At 40.9% G+C, this 23,470-nt stretch overlaps 1 protein-coding gene across 1 annotated transcript; it reads left to right on the top strand.

The window, feature by feature from the left end:
• Positions 1–746: 746 nt before the first annotated feature.
• Positions 747–16,368, top strand: pgap1 (post-GPI attachment to proteins inositol deacylase 1). Its single transcript, XM_069663382.1, has 26 exons — positions 747–851; positions 3,119–3,272; positions 5,710–5,885; positions 7,301–7,472; positions 7,772–7,932; positions 8,063–8,115; positions 8,201–8,267; positions 8,396–8,501; positions 8,716–8,774; positions 9,608–9,691; positions 9,869–9,918; positions 10,050–10,101; positions 10,180–10,257; positions 11,445–11,520; positions 11,599–11,672; positions 11,757–11,808; positions 11,892–11,958; positions 12,051–12,156; positions 12,611–12,649; positions 12,857–13,041; positions 13,179–13,409; positions 13,517–13,652; positions 14,543–14,593; positions 14,736–14,947; positions 15,118–15,222; positions 15,308–16,368. The coding sequence occupies exons 1-26, from the start codon at positions 819–821 to the stop codon at positions 15,444–15,446; spliced, it is 2,718 nt and encodes a 905-aa protein (XP_069519483.1). The 5' UTR covers positions 747–818; the 3' UTR covers positions 15,447–16,368.
• Positions 16,369–23,470: the final 7,102 nt, after the last annotated feature.

Raw genomic sequence — 23,470 nt, 5'->3', positions numbered from 1 at the left:
GCAATAATAAATAATAACCTCAACTATATTAATCTAAAATATAAACTGACATATATCCGAAAAGTAAACCTACTCAAGTAAATCTGAAATATAAAACTAACATATATCTTAAATGTAAACAAACATTACAGGGAGGTAGAGGTGGTAATGTACCATACAGTCTTCATTTCAAAAGATGTTTATAATTTTGTGTTTGAAGGATTAAATTAGATATTTATTTGTAATTGAATTAAAAAAGCAGGGACATCATTTTCAGAAACACCTAACACCTAACCCTAACCCTAACCCTATGATAACGTTAATGCCATTAAGCAATGTTGTACAATACTTAGAAAGAAATGTAAAATAAACAACACGTCAAACTCAACAGAAGAAAATTAATATAACGATTTTTTTCTTTATATGTATGAAAATTCTAATAATTTGATATTTTCTAATAATTCAATTTATATTATGTATATTTCATACATTTAAATGTCCCACTGCTCTCTGCAATCCTATTGGTCCATTTTTTCAAGCCCTATTCTCCAATTGGCCGAGAGAGCTGCCAATCATCTGTTTGTATAGTATGTGGTTCCTGTTGTGGTGGGGCTCAGCCGGCGACTGTGACAGCATCCTGTGTGTTGTCCGACTGGCAGGGCGAGGAGTTTACAGAATGAAAATGACAACATGGAGATTAAACACCTGTAGTATCTGAAGAGCGGACTCACACCTGAACCATGAGACTCGCCGCTGTGGCCTTTTACGGGTTTGCTCTGGGTCTTCTGGCGGTTGGCCTGCGAGAGTTGCTGACTGGCTTCGAGGAGAACAGATGCAGTATGACCTATATGTTTGAATATCCAGAGTACCGGGTGAGTATCCAGGCTAGTTATTACACCTAACACCTCAAGTTAGCCTTAAATTAGCTACCAGGGTTTCGTATTTGTTGCGTTATTTAAGGCGGAAGCTAAATATAAGATACTCTATTGTCATATTGCTTAATGGTTCTTTCATTTCAAAATAAGAAATTGTTGTTTCCACCTTAAAAAAATACTCATATTTTTCATTTTACATGTATTAAAGCTGTTTCCTGACACATGCTAACGTTACCCGGTAGTGAAAGAGGCTCTGTCTGCTGCCTCCTGTTTTTCTCAATGGCTTCTATGAATAGTAACACACACACTCACCTGTTTGGTTGTAGGTGTGTTTGGTAAGCATTCGGATTAGATTAGGTAAAATTAGCCAGATTATAAAACCATAAATCAACTGCTGATCCCTGAATCCTCTCAGCAGGTTGTCAGCTTTGCAACGTGCAGACATGTGTTGCACATATAGACTACTACGAGTCAGGTAAAGATAGTTGCTGCTATAAATGTTAGCAATGCAAAAGAGGACGCATCTTTCCTCTGCTTGATGCTCACTAATGTGTTCATCTGTGCAGAAGTGGAGCACAGCTGGGGTCAAAGCACTGTATGGGCATCGGCCTTATTGCACACATGAGTGTATGCCTTTTTGTTATGACAAGTAATAAAGAATGCAAAGATCCCCATACATTTGAAAGGATCTCTTTGTCATTGTATATGTGGTTATTATATCTTGAGTCAGGGCTAGCTCTTGTGATAAATACAGGGCACAGGGAAATAATAATGCTTAACAATTTTCTGGTCTACTTCACAGTGAAAGAATGCTGTTTTAGCAGAATGAAGCTGTGCTTTTATACTTGATTTGCTCCCATAGGGCTGCTATCAATAGATATTTTAATTTTTGATTAATCATGCTGAATGAAGCAAAAACAACAACATCTGCACTATGCAAATGAGATAAAACATTAATAAAGTAAATATTCACATTTGAGAGGCTGGAAAGAGCTGAGATGCAGGATTTTTTCTTGAAAGATAATTTAGTGAGTATCAAAATTGTTTCAGATTTCTTTTTTATAATGAACAACTCGATTAAATGAGGAATAATTTTTTGCTCCAAACGATATTATGCAGGCCAAGATTACAGTCTTACACTTGTGCAGTGCATGGACCACTCTGTACAAAGAAGGACTGGACATCTCTTGTAGACATTAAAGGGGAAATTCTGGTACTTTTAAATTTTACTGTTCAAGTTTACCTGATGTCTTTATCCTCTTTGTTCCCTGTGGAACATGAGGCTGCGACTATCTGCTTCCATCTGGTCCTGTCCTGTGCAGCATGTTGCGCCTCGCCCCAAGTCAAGTTTGCTGTTTTCAGTTCTGGGATCACAGTTCTCCGCCAGGTTGTTTTTGGCCTCCCTTGTTTCCTCCTACCAGGTGGAGTCCATCTCAAGGCTACTTTAGGAATTCGGTCCCGGTCCATTCTGAGGATATGTCCAAGCCATCAGAGGCGTCGATGTTTAATTTCCAGCACCACATTGCGTCAGTTTGTGTATTTGTGCAGGTCCTGAGATCTTTTCTGGCTAAAAGATGCAACATATCTTCCAGAGACATGTCACACTCAACCACTCACCACCACTCAGCATTCTGAGCCGTACAGTAGAACTGATTTAACGTTGCTGTTATACAGTCTGACCTTGGTTTTTCGGCTGTACTGCTTTGACTTCCAGATAGTTTGAAGGCTTGCAAATGTGCTGCAAGCTCTCCCAAACCTTCTGCTGATGTCTTTGCATACCTGATGTAAATGCTCGTTTTTTTGTACCACTGACAGGCTCAGATTGTTATTAAACAGTCTTTCTACAGAGTTAGGGCTTTTTGTTTAATAGTAAGATGCTTTTATAAAGAAACCTCTAGTGCATTGCTGTCTTCAAAGCCAGAATCTAACTCGAGGCTGTGGTAGATCAGCTCCTTTGTTCTACAAGGTTCGTGGCTGTTAAAAAAAAAAAAAGGGCTCAGGTTTAAAAGTCTGAAATCAGAATTCCCCTTCAGCCTTACCTATGCCACATGTTACATCTCAAATCCGTCTCTTTTGTAAAACATGAGTGAACTGTTGGTTTTTAGAATCATGCAGGTTAGGCGGACAGGAAGCCAGGGAGCCAGATTTTGTCTTGCTGTAGTTGCTGAGAGTGCCTTATCATGAGACTGTTAGTGATGTGTGACAAATGGTTAACAAGCTGTCTGACATTTATGTGTCTGTGCTGGTTTGTTTTGTGTTCACAGCGGGTGGCTCTGCCTCGGCGCGTGGCCAGGCTGTACCCAGCGTACGGGCTCTACCTGTACGGGGAGGGTGTATACGCCCAGGAGACCCGAGCGCTCAAACTCACCGGTGCCCCTGTGCTCTTCCTGCCTGGAAATGCAGGCAGTTTCAAACAAGGTAAGTGCACAATCTAATCACAGGATTATTAAGGATAGCTTAAAGACTGAATTTGAATTACCAACCAGCAAAGGGAGAAAACAAGGCAAGTAACAGTAATGTTACAGCTTTGTATAGTTGACTTTAAGTGTGTGGGTTTTGGATTGTCCTTTACATTGTTGCACACGAGCTCTCAGTATGTTAAAACGGTGGATGTTTCAGCCGAAAACAAAACACGTCTCTGCCGTCGTTTAGTGGCAACTTGTTGAAACTTAGCTAGCTTGAAATGTAGTAATTATTAGCAGTAACGCTAACGTTAGTAGTCAGTCATGAGTTTGCGATGACGGTTGCAGCTGGCTCGTGCATCACTGAAGTGGTTGCCATAGGTTGCACTTAATGATATGCATAGCGTCACCCCGTCCATCAACAGGATTGGCTCCTTAGGTTTGTGTTGTCTCAAACCTGCCAATCTGAAAACGTGTTGTTCAGCCTGTCCTTGGTACACTGCAGTTTAAAAGCAGACAGGCCCAGCCATGGAGATGATGCTGATGTTGTCCCTGATATGTCTTGTAGCACTGGGCCCAAGTTTAAAAATACCCGAGTTCCCCTTTAACCAATTAAATTGTACTTATATATATAATATACAATATCACCAGCCACATCCTTATTATATTTGTATAACAAATCACATGAAAAGATAAAATCAACTATATTGATTTCAGAGTTATCACCTCCTGATTTATATTCTTCCTCAAACGAGCTAAATTATTTACCAAAAACTATTTTTTTAAAAACTCTTCTGGGAGCCACGCTCTTGCACCTGTTGACATGTTACTTAAATGATCTTGGACATACACCCACGCTAGTTTATTTTGGGACAATCCTATATACATCGACCTGCGCCTGTAGATACTCACTAAAGCACCCTAGTGTTAATTAATTAATCTGCAGCTGAGAATAGTCCCCCACGAATGGACTCGTCTCGACCCATGATAAGGTCAAGTGTGCTAAAATTACATCGCTCTGCCTTTTTAAGGACATGATGAAGCCTTTCTTTAAATTAAACTACATGTTTGTGATCCATTTGTAAAGTTGTACTCTGTTGGGTCTGAGATAAAAGAGGGACTGAGTCATTATTGTTTCACTGTTTTTACCAGTGTTTACAATAAGTAAACATTCATTGTGTTTTGGGGAATCAAACAGTCTGCTGATGATACAATATTATCTCTGACTAATAAATCTGTTATGTTCTGCTCACTGATATCATGTTGGCTGCTTGTTCTTGTTATCAGTTGCGTGTAGGAGGAAAACACCCGCACTTGGATTCATGTGAAAACAAACACACTTTGCAGTTACACTGTGGTGTTTGTGAAGATGCTCTCTGTCTTCTTAACATTTCTTGTCCTACATTAAAACCCTTCAGGCCGATGTATTTTTAACAACAGCTGTTGTTTGATCTGCTTCCAAACTTCACAAGTTACAACAGCTTGGTGTAGTAGCAGTGTAACATAAGATCAGCGTAGCGCTGGTATGTTTCAGGGATCTTTAAAACAGGAAAATGGTACAATTAATGTACATTTTAATGAGTTATCTTATTAGGTCACGAAGAGCTGCCCTGAGGATCTGAAGACTCTAATCAATAATTCAAATTGTGATATGATTATCTGCATATAAGAGCTGTGCATACATAATTAGTGCAGTATGTCAATTGGCAGAGTAGTATAAGACAGGAATTCCAATATTTAAAAAAAAATGTTTTAACCAGAAACAGCTGCTACATCGGTCTCTTCTAAGCCACCAGACTCCATTGACAAAAACAGTAATTTTACTTTGCAGAACAGAGGAGTTGCTGGTCTGCGGCTACCTCAATCATATACTTTTTTTATTATTATTGTTATTATTATTGTTGTGTTATTACGTGACTTGGGTGTTTTAAATGTTCAATTCCAATTCCAAATATTTGTTAAACACAAAATAAAACAAAACCTAACCAGTAGTGGCAGCTCAGAAACTCCCATTACTGCGATGTAAAATTGCTTGTTTTGTCAATGGGGTTTGGTGGCTATGAAGAAGAGATGTAATGACTGTTTCTTGTTTGTATTTTTTTGTTTCAAAAAGGTCTGGCTCCTTCAAAACAATTTCTGTGATGTTGTCAGACACTTAAAATACAAACTTTACCCAGTCAGTTGCTATAACACTCAATTTAATAGATTTATTTGGACAGTTAAGTTGCCGTTATTACAGCCTGTGCTGCAGCTCCTGGCTGAAGAAATCTACTGAAGCAATTCCAAAACTTATACACCTTTTTGTCGTTCAAATCCCAAAAAATGTAACAAATAAATGCATAAAGAAATGTAATTATCCTTTCAAAGCTGAACATGTGGTGATTAGGTTAGGATAACATTGTCTTCACATTTGTATAACTTGACTTAATCAAACGTCTTTTCTCTTCCTGAAGCTCGCTCCCTGGGCTCTGTGGCCTTGAGGAAGGCTGAAAACATGGAAGGAGGTCTCCACTTCAACGTGTTCACCGTGGACTTCAACGAGGAGCTGGTGGCCCTGTACGGCGGCAGTTTGCTCAGGCAGACACACTTCCTGCATGAGAGCATGAAGGCCATCCTGAGGCTCTACAAGGTCAGGCCTCAAATATCATCTACTCATCAGACAGGGTTGCTTACACTTCAGTAGATGTTGCTGGTGGAGTGATATTTCAGTGTAGCAGATAGATATCCAACACGTCTACTGTTTCAACACCCTACATTTAGACTGTAAGCTTTTTAGATAGTTGAGACGTTAAGAGAACAGTAGATAGGATACAATTTGTATGAAGCTAATATTAACTAGAGCTATGAAAAATGCAACTTTAACAGTAAATATTCGAGTGTCCAGCGCAGTCCAAACACGGCCACAGAGGGGGTTTAAATCGGGATGAATGCTGGTTAGCAGCTTTCACCAGTGTTAAAAGAGGCCTGGCAAAGAGCTGTTGGATATAAGGATTAAAATTAACTTGAGACGACTAATAGAGCTCCAATGAGGTCAGCTCATATGTGTCCGAACAGCAGGTGCATCAGTCAAAACAAACACCTGCAAAGTTATTTAGTAAAGTATCAAAAATCACGACAATATCCCCCAAACAAAGTGCAACATCAATCAGAGTCAGCTTTATTCTCTGGCTTGATTAGATATGGCTGATATCCAGTCATCCAAACGGTATCATCCTGCTAACATATTTTTGGTTTGTCAGGTAGTTTTGTTGCTAGTTTGCAATACAAACAAAAGTAGAGACCTATAACCAACATCTACATCAAATGATGGCACTGTTGGACAGAAGAACAGATTTTACAGCTGCCATCAGAGACATAGAGAACACAGTTGTAGGCTGAAAATCCGCTACATTTCCATTTAAAGTAATAATCTTGAAGATTTTCATTTAAATAAAAGTCTGTTAAGTTTCTATCTATCGCTGAATGAGGTAACACAATGGTGATTGAGCCTATGGCCCACTGATGAAAGCCTTTGCACTTGCAGAATTACAGACTGGGTGTCTGTGGCGACTCAAGCAGCGCCCAGTTAGTGACGCGTTTTCCATCAGCCAGCAGTGGTTGGTCTGCCAGAGAGGGTAGGCGGAGCTAAGCGGCTGCTTTTCCGGTCTCTGCAAGTGTTGCGAGTAAACAGTAATCTACTATGGCTGAACAAACAAAGAAAAGATGGATGACTACAGATACAACTTCAAAAGGAAAGCGACCGTCAGCGAGACAAATCAAGAGTTACAACTGGAGCCAACCGTGGACGTCACACATGCAACACTGTCTGGATATCTGGGTTGTGTGCTCCCACAATTACCGTTTATCGCCATAGTTGTTGCCAAAGAGAACATAACTGAGATTATGACTTTAAACCTACTGAACAGAAGTACAAGAAATGTTTGTATCTACTCCTGTGTACTCAGCCTTTCCTTTTTTTAACACTGTTTTCTGGTACACTTAAAACATTACACCCACTAAGCAGGTCACCTGCTAACAGCTGTTTCCCATTTTCCTGTATACCAGCATCTGAAGACCCCTCCTCAGAGTGTGGTGCTAGTTGGTCACTCCATGGGAGGCGTGGTGGCCCGGGCTCTGTTCACTTTGCCCCGCTTCAATAGCAATCTGGTCAGCCTTATCATCACCCAGGCCTCCCCTCACCTGGCTCCAGTGCTGGCTCTGGACCCTTACCTGCTGGGTAAGGAGAACTCTCTTCCTGCTCCTGGATGAGTCAACAAGTACTCATTCCAAGCTAACGCAGCAAATACTAATGTTACTGTATATTTGGTTTAAAGTGTCATATAGTGGACCTCAGAACATATTCAAACTTTAAACCATAGCCCCTACATTTACTTTAATTGAGGACACATATTGGTTCTCTTAGTCCTGCATTTAACATTGATATAGAAAGAACTTTTAAAGATCATAGCTATAATACAAGATACCGTAGGTTAATCTCTGCATTTGTTAACGTCTCTTTGTCCCTTCCCTACATAGATTTCTACTCTGCAGTGAGACAGAAGTGGGTGAACCAGGCGAAAAAGCTCAGGAACGTAACGGTTCTGTCTGTTGGTGGTGGTTACCGTGACTACCAGGTTCGCTCCGGCCTGATTTCCCTGCCTTGTCCCCCAGAAGACCCCAATAAGATGTCACTAGTAGTAAGTATTGTTTGTGAATTAGATACTAAAGTACTATACTAAAGGTTCCTGGAGCTGTCTGGTGTTGATTGTGTTGGATGCTGCTCTGCTCTTCACATCGTGTTTCAATGTTTTCTCCTTTTGTGTCAAGGCCACTGCAGTTCCCAGGACATGGGTTTCCACTGACCATCTGTCCATTGTTTGGTAATGCATATATGCATATATTTACAAATGTATTTAAATATTATGTATATTATTAATATTCAGTGTGTGTGTCTTTGTGTTTCAGGTGCAAAGAGCTTGTCCTTGCTACTGTCAGAGCGTTCTTTGACCTCATCGATCCTGAAACCAGACAGGTCAGAATAAACATCGTTTGTGCAGAAACACAATCTACCTGTGGAGAATCTGTCAACTAATGTGGAGGGATGTGTCATAGAAGTTGACCACTGTGACTTTTCCAAGCTAACCCGATTGTTGTCATTAGTTCACAGACGACCCTCAGAAGAAAATGGCTGTGCTGAACCATCACTTCACCAGACATCCTGTCAGGATGTTGGGAGATACGCAAGACACCTCCATCTCCATCTTAGGTGAGAGAGAGGGAGGCTACAATAACAGGACTTTTACTATTTTCCTGTTTAGAGCATAATCCTGTCCATGTACTGTTAGACGGTGGCTTAGACACATTTGTTTTTTATTCCTTTTATTTTATTCCTTTTAAATCTGAAGTTTGTTTGAGCGACACTTTAAAAGAATAACTCATATCTGTATCTGTCTTGTCTCTTTCTCTTTTCTATTGTCCAGATTTTCCTGAAGCCTGGAGTGAAGTTAACACCCTGCGCCTTGCTTACAGCACACCAAAGGTACCAGACTTTGTACCAGTATTATAATAAGCATCTTACAAACCGTTTACAAAGAATGCTGATTCATATTTCGGGACTCTTTGGGAGATTTTTGGCCAAAGATTGTTTGCATTCTTAAAGGGGCCGTATCTTTTTGAATGGATATTCTCATATTTTCAATTTTATGTTTGGGTGTTTATTGTTCACTGTGAAACAGTGAAAACTGCATAATTCCGTGTTTTTCCAGAATGACATTTTTTAAAAGGTTGTAAAAAGGGCCGTCCAGATCAGCTGCAGGTTTCTACGTAGAACCTTGCTTTCGCTGAAATCCACCAATCGTCATTCACCGTCGTTCACCTCAGGCTGCCTTTTCACACTAGCTTGTAGTCAAGTCGTTGTCAAGATTTCAACTTACCGTTCCGATACCTCCTGGAGATCCTGGCTTGTACATATAAGGGCAAATAACCGATCCAAGAGCAGCCATGTTTTTACAACTTTGGAGTGACAGTGCAGTGCGGCCGCTCTCCCTCGTTGGATCGCACGCGTGGGGGGAGGGGCCTTGCGGTCACTCCAAATACTGTCAGCCAATCGTGGCTAGGGTCTGACCTTTGAATGGCAAAAGGGCTTGTTCGTTTCAGGGGGAAGGAGAGTCTCCGGAAAATAATTAAATTAAAATATGTATACAATTTTTAAAACGAAACAAACTTTACCAACGTGATTCAAAAACACATTAGATAGCTAAAATATGTCCACTTTAAATGCAGTCATGTGGACTGAATTGTTGTTTGATAAAAATCCTGATTGCAACAGAGAAGAATGTACCTGTTGTCTTCAGTGTCACTCTCTCTCCACAGGAAGGACAGGTCAAGTACTTCCTGTTTGCCCTGTCGAGTCGCAGGAAAGCCTACAGCCATTTCTACTGCAGGAGCAACAACCTGGTGAGCTTTCAGCAATACTGTGGTAATGTTGTTATTGCTTTGGGTTTTGGCTCCAAACTTTAAGTGCTCTTATTTTCTTAGCCTCGTGTTAGACTTCTGAAGTAATCTGTCGTGTTTTTTAGTTACAAACAAGGAGAACAGACTAAAAAGTGTTTTGGATTTGTTGTTGTCCAACAGGAGATGACGAGCTGGGTGTACGGCTGCGTGCACAAGAACGGTTCTTCATGGTGAGATTATGATTGTGTCTCTTTCCCGTCCATTTATATCCTAAATCAGTATCTTAAGAGAATTTGATGGTTTTTTTGTTTATAACAGATTATTGTAATTTTTAATTAATTCATGCCTTGTGAATTTCCAGTGTACATGCAGTGGATCTGTCCATGGCCACTGAGCTTCTTCCACCATACAAGGTAACTGTCCTCCAAAGAAACACTGTCCAGTTTAAGAGCTGCTGTTCTTTGCTAATAACTGTCTGTTATCCACCTCAGGTCCTGATCCTGAGTCTCAGTGACCTGTCCTCAGTCACTCACCTGGTTGTTTCGGCCTCCAACCTCAACGGCAGACTGGTACGAAATGAGAACTCTCTCTGATGATCAGATGCTTCCTGAACACTTGTTTTGTCTTTCTCTCTCTGTGCACAAGCTTGATGGAAAGTCAAGGGCTCAACAAAGTTATTGCAATTAATTCCAAGGGGAACATGAATGTCCAAATTCATGACATCCATACAACATCTGATGTACTTTAATTGGACACATTTTGCCCTAATGATAAATGCAGCTGCTGCCTGAAAAACTACCTGTAGACATTTAGGGTGCTTTCACACCTAACGTCCGTTTGTTTTGATCCAAATCAAAGATCAAATTGTTACAAGGTTACATTTTGCCTGGAGTTTAGTTTGTGTTCACACGGCAGCTTTTACCAGCGGACCAAAAGTTTTGATACTAAAGGAAACTGCTCTCTGATTGGTCAGAATTTCCAGGTGGGAAAACTCCCTGAAGTAAACAAAGAGAGAGCACACTCCTCAATCACACTGAACACGACTGAAGACTTTAATGTTTCATGGGATTTTTTTTCTTTTATCTAACGTTGTTCCACCGTTCAATCAGGTCCACGCTCCTTTCGTTTTTTGTGCGTTTCCACAAGCATTTGGGAAATTGTTTGGTCAGCTCATATTTCTATTTCCTCGTCGCTCCCCCACGTCTGTCCTCTACTCATCTTGCTGCCTGGCTGCGTGGCTGTCTCTGCAAGTTTTAACATCCCTTAACAACCCACAATGCACTGTTTTTCAGTTTGCCTCCTACATTAGGTCCTACTTTAAGTCAGTTTATGTTCACACCTGAATCAAACTGGACCGTGGTGCGTTTGGAAACGGACCGAGTCCTGTCTTTTCTGGTGGACCATGGTCCGGTGGTTTGGTTCGCACCAGAGTTCGAATTCATGTTCTCATCTGTCCAAACAAACCAGGCTTTTGGAGTAAAGTCCAAAAGTCCGGACCAAAGCTGTCAGGTGTGAAAGCACCTATAGACTCCAATATATGTAAAACTCGGGCCCAGGTCTAAATTCTGGAATTACCCTTGAAGACATTTCACTACAAACCATTTACAGCCACTCGTTTTCCATTTGTTTTAACATAAAAGCTTAAAGTCGACAACAAACAGGCAGTCTAAAAGTCCAGGAATAAGTCACCCTCAATGTGAAGTTTCACTTATGTCCATTTATTCAAACAACATCACAGCGTTTGTCTGTTCCACAGTACACGGTGGAGTGTGAGTGGCAGAGACAAGAATCTCAGACTCAGTCTGTCGCAGTGCCACATGTCCTGTCCTTCGGTGAGTAGCTCTCCTGTTGCTGTTATTCTCTTAAAGCTAGGAGAGTAAAGACACACCTTTTCACTGTTGCTCTTCCAGGTTTAACTGCCAGTGATGTTACGGTAAACTCCTCTGGACTTCTTCACACCATCAAGCTGCAGCACTTTCACCAGGTAGCTTTCATTGTCTCATTAAGTTCTTACTAAACGCTCAGTTTCTGCTTTGTCACTAACTTCAGAACACCTGTGTGTCTTTAGGCCTATCAGGCTTTCAGAATCAATGTTGCGAGCCAGTGCAAAGTACACAAAGGTAAGTGTGTGCTGTAAACTTACCTTAAAGCACAGGTGTACATGATGAGATATAGTGATGATTTATTGCATGTCTTTCTGCAGATAGGCTGCCCAACGTGTACAGAATAAGTGCGCCGTGGTTTCGGGAGGACTCTTTAACCACAGTCAGGTTAGTTCTGTCACCGTCTGTTTCTGAGCTGCTGATTCAAAGTCAGAGATATTCACCGTTTCTGTCCTGACGTGATGTAATGTGTCTACCAGTGTGCCGTCAGTGACTGAGATCTCAGGGATGCTCCACACAAGTCGTCCAGACAACACCTCAGGTGTTCTGCTGCAGCTCCACACTGCCCCCAACTGCCAGTATAAGGTACTACTCCTCATCTGCTGGACATAATGTTGACATAATGTTTGAACACAAACCATGATCCTTTTCTCAACATAATAATACGTTTTGTTGCCTTAATCTAGCCAAGAACGTAGCTGTCTTTGTGAAACTGAAGCAGTGTGTTTACAAAAAGATAATGTGTTAGGTAAAAAGATTAAATCAGTGTAGACACACAGGGCACACAGGTGCACTGCTGGCTGATGGAAAACTCGTCACTAACTGGGCGCCGCTTGTGATTTCTTTTCAGCGAAAGTCGCACCAGACACCCAGTCTGTCATACTGCAAATACAAAGGCTTTCATCAGTGGGCCATAGTCTCAATCACCATTGTGTTACCTCATTGGGCGATAGATAGAGACTTAACAGACATTTATTTAAATGAAAATCTTTGAGATTATGACTTTATTGATGTGTTTATCCTCTGATTTTTACCTCAGGTGTCGGTAAGGACTTCATTACCCAGAGTGCTCGGACAGGTACGACTTTCTTGTCTTGTTTCAGATCTCTTATTAAGGCCTGTTGGGACACCGGGGGGGAGTTCACTTTCCTTCTATTTTATTTTTTACCTGTTTAATGTAAATGAAAACAGTCCTGAATACCTTGAGTCATTAATTGATCTGTTGCACAGACACACAAACAAAGACAAAGCTCTCAGGTCTGATCCACTCTCCCTCATCTGACAGATACTGAGGTTCTGTGGTCCCATGGTGCCCGTGTACACAGCTGTAACTCTCCTCCTGGCCTGTGGGGGGCAGCTGTCCTCCATCCTGGAGTCAAGGAGAGCTGCAGACATGAGCCAGGTGGTGGGGAAAGGCCTGCAGCCGCATAAAGTCAATCTGCCTGTTTATATTCTGCACATCTTACTTGGGTAGGCTTTGAATATTTGAGTTGAAGCTTTAAAATTCATCTTAGATATTGGATTCAGTGCTTGACAATATCTTAACTAAAGGTCCACTGACCCTTTTTAGAGCTTTAAATTTCACCTCCTTTTCTCCCTCCCCTCAGCTGCAGCTGGTTTCAAGAGAGCTGGTCAATGCTCTTCCTCCCCCTCATGGATTCACTCCCCCCGACCACCCCTGATGTAACCTTTCATGAAGGCGTGGTACCAGCTGAAGAATGGCCTCACCTGCTCTCCCCTCTGCTGTACATCTTTGGGGCAGCTGTGGCATACTGGGGCAGCACACTCCTCCGCCTCATCATGCGACTGGTCTCCCTCATATTAGCTCCACTACACAGGTATGATTGGACAGTTAAACTTTGAGGTGTGTGATTTGAAACTGGTTGGTTGTTAAATGCCTCACATAATATTAATAACCTCATTTATATACCTTTCATTTTTGCAGACCGTCTGTCTCCAGAGACTGTGGCACCCTGCGTCCGCGGACCCAGCTCCTCATCACTCTGTGTCTGGCTGTTTTGGGTGGGATGTCGTGTGGGGCGTTATCAATTAGTATTGCATTTGCGCTCCACCTTTACAGGGTGAGTCTTTTCATGTCATTTTACAAAAAAACATTATAGTTAAACCTGTTTAAGATTCTACATAAAAATGTCGAATCTGTAGGCAGGGGCGTGGATTTTAGGGATGGCAAGTGTTCTGGTTTTTGTTTGTAGTCCGAGTAGTATTGACCAATCACTTACAGCAGGCTGCGTGTGCAGTCTGTGTGTGGAGAAGCGGCTATCTGACCACGATTTACATCTGCAGCAAGTTCAGCTAACAATCTGTTCTTGATCCAAAATTCTACTTGAGACAAATCTGCTTGACGCTGTGTCGCCAAAGCCCTTCAGCATTTAGATTTCCCGACTTCCTCAAATGCATCATAAATGAACGATCTGACCTCCGTTCAACGAACGTCTCATGTTTAAGTAGTTTTCTTCTCCTCTTGAGGACAGACCGGACAAAGCTTCATGTTGGCTTGTTACTAATCTGCATCATGATGTTGTTATTTCAGCAAACTGAAGAGCCGTTAATTAAAGTCGATCACAAGAAAATCTGTTTCTGTTTGGGCTTCATACCGCTGAAGTAAGTTAGAGTGCAGCCTCTGTGTAACTTCCTGTTTACAGTGAAACTGAGACACAAACAGATGAACGGGCGCTCCTCCGAGGGATATAATGAACCATGAAATGATGGCGTTTATATTTCGCCAACAAATCTGGAGGGGAGAATTTCACTTCACTCTGAACACACGGTCGCTTCTCAAGCTGCTTATTGGACTGTAAACAACACAGCGCACAGAACAGGAAGTCTCAGCTGGAATTCGTTTATCGCTAACCGCTGGCTAAACAGGACACGTCGATGTCATCGGACTATAGCCGATGGGTTCCGAGGCTGAACACTCTGATCTCTGTCTTTTTTGTCATTGCATGTTCAGGTACTGAGGCTGCAGATGACAGAAAGATCTCTGAGTCACATGTTGAATCTGGTAAGATCAGTCACAAGCATCAGGTGGTCAGATTGATGGTGGTGTGGCTGTTAGTGGTGTGACTGCAGAAAAACTCTCTTACAATATTAAAAGTGGACTCTTGTCAAAATATCTTAATGAACGTTTCCCGGCCACCTTTCAGGCACCTCAAAAGCACAAAGAAGCTGAGAACGGCACAGTCGACACTGAACCCTTGAGCAAACCTAAAGAATGTAATGGCGCCCCCTTGCTGTCTGAGTGCGCTCTGCAGGAGGTGCGAGAGGACCTGCAGCTCCACCTCTGCCTGTCGGCGCTCTTCACTCTGCCTGTCATGCTCATCGCACCCTCGCTCATCCACTGGATCCGCAACCTGAGGTAGCGTATTATAATGGAGAGGAAGACGTGTGGCAGAGACGCCTGCACTGCTTTAGTGTCGTTGAACAAGACACCTTGTTTTCAGTTCCACAAACAAATAAAAGTGAGTTCACTGTGAGTGGGAAAGAACAGGGTGTCTGTGTTAACACCCACATTGTGATCCTCTGCAGGTATTCCCACCAGCTGGATCCTGACCCTTGCTGGCCACACCTTGTGCCTCTTATTATTGTGTACATGCTGCTTATTAACTGCAACACTTTAAAACTCAGCAACAGGTAAGAGCACGTCATCACATGCCCTCTCAGATATATTATCCCCTCAGAGTTAAGGGGAATTAAACCTTCTCTCCATCTCTTTCAGTAAACTCCTGCCTCTGACATCCTGCCTCCCGCTCCCCTTGGCCATCGCCATGGTGACCTTCTCTCCGCTCCACCTCTACAGAGTCACCTACTTCCTGTTGGTGCCCCTCGTCCCTCTGGCCTTGTGTAGTCTGCTCTGACGGTATCTGACTGGTTTCAGTCCACATCTCCACCATAACAAGCCTTTCTCTCACTTACAGCTTTACTCACAGACGCTGGATGAGACCGATGTGTCTCCATCCAGCTGCCGTGGAGCAGAGCCATAGACATACATAGCTTGGGGAACTGTCTGCTCAATGTTAGCGCTAAAAGCTCCACAGCGATTACACTATGATTTAACAACAGAGGATGTAATGGCCTTGGATCATTTGGTGCAAACATGGCCCTGAAGGATCGACCTGAAACCAAGTTTGCCTTACTCTGTATATCTATAGCTCTGCCTTCAAGGAGCAACAACTCCACCACCAGTGAAGCTACTGATACGAGAGGTTCACAACAGGGTGATACTGTTACAATGTGCTCTTTTTATTTTGTTGTTTTCAGTGTCTGCAGCGGCATTGTTCACTGCGGTCACTGCGCTATACACTCCTACACTGCCGACTGCTTAGCTAAGACTTAAAGCTGTGTGTTTTCTCTGCTGTCGCAGCGCAGCCACAAAACCAGTGGCAGTGTCAAACATTCACTCCATGAGGAAAATCCAAAGTAACCATGTTAACATTCTCCCTCATTCACTTTTTATTACAGAACAGTGTCAATGGCAGATCAGGGTCTGCACTGGAGAAGGCTTCGGTGCATGTGCAGGCACTGATCTGTCCCACATTGTTCAGAAGGACTAAATTATGACCGACTCCATTATAACAGCAGATTGCACAAGTCGTTTTTTTCCTTGAAGGGCATGTAACAAATACTCACTAATTCACTTGCTTAGGAAACTGTTGCAGACCAATTGTGAGAGCTTTAGAGGGGAAAAATTCACCATTTACAGACATGGCAGCCGGTATATTTGTGCTGGTATAATTAATACACTTTTACAGGTGGATTTTCCTCCAATATGACCATATAAGGGACTCAAGAGGCTGCGTAGTTACACAAATAAGTTGATTAAAGAACATTATTGCATCAGCTCTGTTGTGCTGTTTGCTCTGCTTCACGCTGCAAACAGTCTTCTGAGTATTGTTAACTACAAAGGGTGCGCACTCAAACTATTATGACACCATTTTTAGCGTTATTTTTCTGCATTATATGTTCTCTTCTAAAAGTTGGTATATCAGCGCATATCTGACGACAGTTACACCAATACCAATATGTTAGGCAGAATAATATATTGGTTGTCTTTAGTGACTGTTACAACACAAATCTTGCTACGCAGATGTTTCATATTAAAAGCTCCGCCGTGGGTCATCTGGCATAAACTTTTGACTAGTTAAATGCACCAAAAGTTAAAGAGAAAATTGTGGGATAAATATGCTAAAGAGACAAATTAGCATCTTGGGATTGGACAAATCATAAATTAGTTTTTTTATTTTATGGACACAAAGTGAAGGTCTCTTTATAGTGATTGGAATCACAGAAGCTGTACGTTGGTCTTGTTGAAGCTTCAGGCTGGTGAAGTTTAAAAAGCTGATCACTTCCTGTAAGCTTCGGATTTATGTTGAGTGTAGAATTATGGGACGTCTGTTCAGTATTGCAGATTCAAACAACTTCAATTTAAGTTTGTCAAAGAACGTTTTGTAATTTGAATTTTCTTTGCTCCAGTTTTGAGGTAAACACAAGAATTGTCTGATCTTCATTGGTTAGTCAGTGAGGCCAGGTGTGCAGGTGTGTGATCAAAGGTTATTTATGTCTTACTTTTTTTAACTACTTCTGTATGTGTCCAAAGTTATAGTCACACTAACAAGCAGCAGTCTAGAAAGTCATGAAGTGGAAAAACTAAACATCTGGTGACCGTTTGAATGTTTTTGAACACTTTTGATTTATGTCATTTGATCCTTTTCAGAGGAACTTAGAAGACGAGGCTCGAGCTTGTTTGACGGCCAACAATGTCTTTGTTTGTTTCCAGACTTTCTGACTTTCATACCCCGCTGGCTGCATAACACTATTTACCGATACAAACCACTGACAGCTCAGATTTAATGCCTCTCACTAACTCTCTGACTCCGTAAGTGGCGGTATGTACCTTCAAAACTGCTACATAAAAATGATTAGGATGTTTTTGTTGTAGTTTTCTTTTAGGGACAGTTGATGGGCATGTTTTGGAAATATCTCATGGATGCATAATAACATGTTAAATCCTCTAAAAAGCAATTAAGTGAGACAAAATATGTCACGAGACAAAATGAGTTGGAAAATATCTACATATCGGATTTCAATACAAATCAAATATCGGGCATACCTTAATATCACCACACTTTTGCTTAGTAGAAAAATGTTTCAGGAAGGAGATCTTTGATTTGACATTATGAAGCTTTTGAACGCTGTTACCACATTAGCTTCAAACCATCGCTCTCACCTTTGTGTTGTGTGTTAGCGTGGTGGTTTTAATGGCACGTAGGCCGAACATTTGTCTTAAGTTTTTGTTGCAAATTAGTTTTTTGAAATTATTTGAACTCATATTTAAAGTTATAATCTTGAAGATCTCAGTTTCGTTCTCTTTGACGCCACCTTTGGTGATCAACGGTAATTGCGGGAGCACACTTCTCAGATATCCAGACAGTGTTGCATGTGTGACGTCCACGGTTGGCTCCGGTTGTAACTCTTGATTTTCCTGGCTGACGGTCGCTTTCCTTTTCAGACTGTTTGCTTCATCTGAGCGTCGAGTTTGTTTCTTTTTCTTTGGATTTTCACTTCTTGTTGAAGTTGTATCTGTAGTCATCCATCTTTTCTTTGTTTGTTCAGCCATAGTAGATTACTGTTTACTCACAACACGTGCAGAGACCGGAGAAGCAGCTGCTTAGCTCCTACCCTCTCTGGCAGACCAACCACTGCTGAGTGATGGAAAATGCGTCACTAACTGGGCGCCGCTTGTGATGTTTTTCCTCATCAGTGGGCCATAGGCTCCATCACCATTGTGTTACCAGATGTTAACAGTCATTTATTTAAATGAAAATCTTCGAGATTATCACTTTAAACCTCTTAGCTGTTAAAGTTTCCTAACTTAATTTTATGATTTAAAGTCTCCAGAACAGTAATGGTATATCTATCCTGATGGCGTGCAGTGTATCCAGAGTTTTATTTAAATATTTTATTTCTTTGGGGTTTTTTTTACGACTCTTTTTGTCTTATTCTTTGTCTTACATCCTCCTGCTGTTGCTCACACCCCCTCATGTCAGTGACGCAGCTGCTGTGCCTTTCTGCTTCCTCGTGTATGCAGCAGTGCTTCTGTCTCATACCTGCCTGTCAGCTGACAACCGCTCAGTCCTCAGCCGCAGTGTCATGGCTCAATGCTGTGAATGTAAGTGTACTTCACTGCTTGTGTGTGAATGTGTCTACTCACTAAAATATCCTCTGTTACAGTCGTGACTTTATTATATGACACAAGAGTTCATTAGGGACCAAGCCCTCCGAGCAGGCAACAATCATACGTCACCGTGCTCTGCAAAGCTGTTTCTCCCCACGTGAATGTACCTGCGCTGAATGTCTTACGTGTGTTTGACTTTATACTATTACTAGTGCTGTAAGTGACTGTGCACTCGTCTGTTTGGTGCCGTTTTAGTGCTTTGAGATGCACATCGTCTGCCTCGTTGTGAATTGGTGGCACTCACTACTTTGTAGAAGGAATCAGTAGAGCTGAGAGTTTTGTTTTTTATATTAATATAAGTGTGATTTATATCGGTGTTCACTGTGATCATGTCGTAGTACAAGATTTACACATGAGGGTTTTTCTTCCCAAACAGTCAGAGGGGAAAATGTGACGTTTTCTCTGACAAAATGATGGTTTGGAATACGAGGCTTTTAAATGAGGTCAAGTTTTGTGTGTTTTGTCTAAAATAAAATATCTTGTATTTTTCAGAAATACAGAAAATCAGCTAAAAAGATCAAGAATTTGTTAGACTAAAACAATGCATGGGATCAAATTCAACATTTCATAAACACTAAACCTTAAATACTGCCATTATAAAAACCGGTACAGACTGTGATCCCGTCTCTCCCACGTTTTGTAGAAGAGCTTTGAAAATGTCCATCGTTTGTGTCACATTTGGCAGTTGGAATTCAACAAGGGATCTTTACAGGGGAAAAGAACCGGATATTAATAATATTTTTGTCAGTCATGCTTCATGTGTTGACGCAATGACTTTTGGTGTAGAAAGATATTAATTTCACTTCATTCTTAAATGTGTGGTACCTGCTTTTTATCCAATACACTTATTGTCACACTGAGCGAATATATCCTCATTGACTGCTCGCTGTCTGTCGCTGTCTGTGCTGACAAAGGCTGAAAGAATCTTTTAATGATGTTGAAGCTCCTGTGAGGAACTTTAGGTTCGTGGTGATTTTGGCGCCCCCTGTGGACAAAGCCGTACCTCTTATCTCTTTGCTGATTTTGTCCTGCACATATGCTCAAAGGAGAAGTTTGGCATTTTTAAACCTGGGCCCTATTTTTTTTTTTTACAAATTTGGGTGTCGAAATGACTCATGGGAACAAAAACTTTTGGAATCGGTCCTGTAGATGTCGTACGGACGCAATGGCTGCATCATAATCCCCCGGGGCAATTGCGCCCAATCAAAGTCCGTCCACTTAAAGTGCTTGTTTTTGCCAATGACGGGCTCAGATTGTGACTCCAGGTGTCTGACAACATAACAGAAATGATCCCTACAAAGATCGTCCTTTCTTTTAAAGAGTGAGATTATTTTTGTGTAGCCAGAAACAGAAGTCTCGCTCAAGGAGAAGTCTCGCTCTGAAATCTCGCGGGTGGTGAGGTGTTACCTGAACAGGACAGTGGAAACATGAGTTAGAGTTGGAGAGAGGATTCGTTTACATAGAGGACTGCCAGAAGGAATATCTTTCAGAAGCCGTGGCTGATTATTGATGACCTGATTTCGACGATGAAGATGAGGCATTTGAATTTGATGGCCATCCCTATTTATTTGAGCTCATAGAAATTGAAGAGAGAATGAGGAGAGAGAGAGAGAGGGGCAACAGGCAGAGGAAGAGCAAACAAATACACTAACCTACGCTTTCTGTGCACCAACACAACAATCTCACCAAATCCTCTCTCCAACTCTAACTCACGTTTCCACCGTCCTGTTCAGGTAACATCTCATCAGCCGCGGGATTTCAGAGCGAGACTTCTCCTTGAGTGAGACTTCTGTTTCTGGTTACACAAAAACGATCTTACTCTTTAAAAAAAAAAATCTGTAATGTTTTATGAGTCATTTCAACACCCCAATTTGTAAAAATAGGGCCAAGGTTTAAAAATACCGAACTTCTCCTTTTCAGTGGTGGCTTCTTTAACAGTCACATGTATCACTCACTTTAAATTTTGCCCTGGAAAATATAAACGAAGGCAGCGTGCAGTTAATCACCTCATCTGACACCTACCCCCCCGCCAGCAGTTTCAGGCATTAAAAATAACCCTACAGAAATCATTAATCATGTCGCTGATGGTCTGGTTTGCTTTTGTAGGTCAAAAAGAGTAATCAAAATTAATTTCAGTCTGTTTCATAACCAACGAAAAACTCCTCACAGGAGCTTCAATTTACTTGCTTCTTCATTAATTTTGAATCACGGTCGCTAAACAAAATGTAACATCTTCTTAAGTCGCGCTATTTAATCACAGTGTTGTCCACTTTGCAAATACTGAGCAGCTGCCACAAACCTGGAAACTGCATTTTTTGAATTATAAATTCTGTAAAAAGAACAGACTCTCAGTTTGACCTACGGGAAAAGACCAAATAGGAACAAGCGTTGTTTTTTTGCTGGGTATAATGGGCTTCTGTTATTGATGAAGGACATTTATTCCAATGTTTTGTTTTGTTTTTTAAGATTATTTTTGGGGCTTTTGCCTTTTATTATATTGGACAGCTGAAGAGAGACAGGAAATGTGGGGAGTAGTGAGTGGGCGATGACATGCACCAAATGATCGGCAGGTGGAGCGTCAAGCCTGTGATCAGTGCGTCGAGGACTGTAGCCTCTGTGCATGGGGCGCCTGCTCTGACAACTGAGATAAACCAGCGCCACAATTTATTCCACTGTTGAATCAGCATGTCAGAAACGCGTCCCATGTTTAAAACACACATGTCTCACATTAAGGTAAACTGTAGTACAGTACCACATTATGACAAACGCACTATGAAACTTAAAGGTATCACAACCTGAGTGTTAATAGTTTGATTGAGAGACGGTTATGAAAATCTCATACTGGTTGTTTTTGTTTATTTTCAGTTCTGAAAAGGTGATTTAAATATGACTTTGTTTATCTGGTAATATGGAAGTAATAATCATATTAAATGTAACTACTGTCTATAAGTGCTTTAAAGTCTGGTATCCTATCAGTTTCTTTTATTCTGCTTCTGCCTAGAGTGACTTTAAAACCTGTAACCTCCTGCTAGCTGGTCCTTGTTGTGCAGAACTAGTTAGTCATGCTAAAATACTGAACCAGGCAGTGAAGGAAGTGAACATGTATCACGTCTGAGGGAAAGTTTCTTTATTTAATTTCAGTGGCGAGGCTCTCGTGTGGAAGAGTATTTCTCCTCAGGTTAAAGCAAATTTGTGTCAAAGTGGATTGTGTCGATGTTTTTATATCTCTCACATTTTTAACTGATGTCATTATAAATGGGCAAACTGTGCAATTTTTGGCACCAATTGTTGTTGCAATAAAACAATAAAAAATAACTGTCGTTGTTTTTTTATTATTATTGTATAAATGTTGTAGGTAAGAGTGTGACATTGAAGGGCAAATCTTCATATGTAAACCTCTGGCTGTGGTAGCTGCAACATCATCCTGGTGGGCAAATAAGCCCTCAAATGAGCGCTTGTTTGTTCACTGATGGGCTCGGAAAGATTCAACACCTCTATCTTAAGGTGCAAGATGTTTTTAAACCGGAAAAGGCTGTCAAAAAGTCCTCTGCAAAGCCACCAGACTACACTGACTAAAATATTAATTTTACATTGTAGAACTCAGGATGTGTGGCAGGAAAGCTACTCCTGAGTTCTGCAATGTATAATTAATGTTTTTGTCAATGGAGTTTGGTTACTAAAAAGCTTGGCACGTACTGGACGAAACAATCTACAATAATATTAAATCCAAAATATGTTAAATTTGGGTGCAGTGGCCTTCAAAACAGAGCAGGTCCAGACCGTACTCTTATGATCTTAGTTAATGAATAAACATGAGTAGGATTGTGTGGTGGGATAAAGTCATACCATCCTTATACCAGTTCTAAAACAACTAGGTTTACTTACCAAAACACTTAATTTATTGAACCCTGTTAACATTAATCATTAGGTTGTGATTATAATGATTTATAAGCAGGTTTGTAAGATGTGTTTCTAATGCTTTATAACATTTATAGATGATAGGTGAAGTACTCTATTGCAGCTTCACACTCAATACCACATAACATTACAAAATCCTAAAAACTAATACAAGAACGTACAAATAAGAACTAGAAACATATGCAAATGTTAAGTTCTAATAATAATAACATGAATATGTAGTTATAATATGATACACAAGATATAATACAATAGGATTGGAATTATAAATGTTGATAGTCATTCATGGCAACTTATAAAACAGTTTCTAAAGCACTTTAAATGGTGGACATAATATATATATAATATATAAGTTCAGCATTCATGATACTTTAAACTTCCATGCCAAAGTGACAACAGTGTTGGGGATACTCAGGACATTATAACCACCATCACTTTAACAAGTAATATGGAACTTATAGAGAACTTCTCTAATGTAGCTTAACAGAATATGCATTTTAAAATAGTGTATTATAACCATCAATGATACACTTTAGCATAACTTTTTAATTGTAAGACAGACACAACACAATTATTAAGACTAATGAGCAGTATTTCTGGCTGTAAGTAAAGTGTAAGTCAAAATACCTTTGTTTTTTTTGTTTATCGCTGTTATATCTCGAGTTATATTTGTCCTTTTTGTCCCAAGTGGCAATGAGAATAAGAAAACGGGATCTCAAGCTATTTCTG

The sequence above is a fragment of the Semicossyphus pulcher genome, unplaced genomic scaffold (genome assembly GCF_022749685.1).
Source record: "Semicossyphus pulcher isolate SPU_LCO1_2020_fin unplaced genomic scaffold, fSemPul1.0.p SCAF_15, whole genome shotgun sequence".
NCBI lineage: Eukaryota > Metazoa > Chordata > Actinopteri > Labriformes > Labridae > Semicossyphus > Semicossyphus pulcher.
The sequence above is the reverse complement of the archived record's forward strand: the minus strand, read 5'-3'. Positions and strand labels throughout refer to the sequence as shown.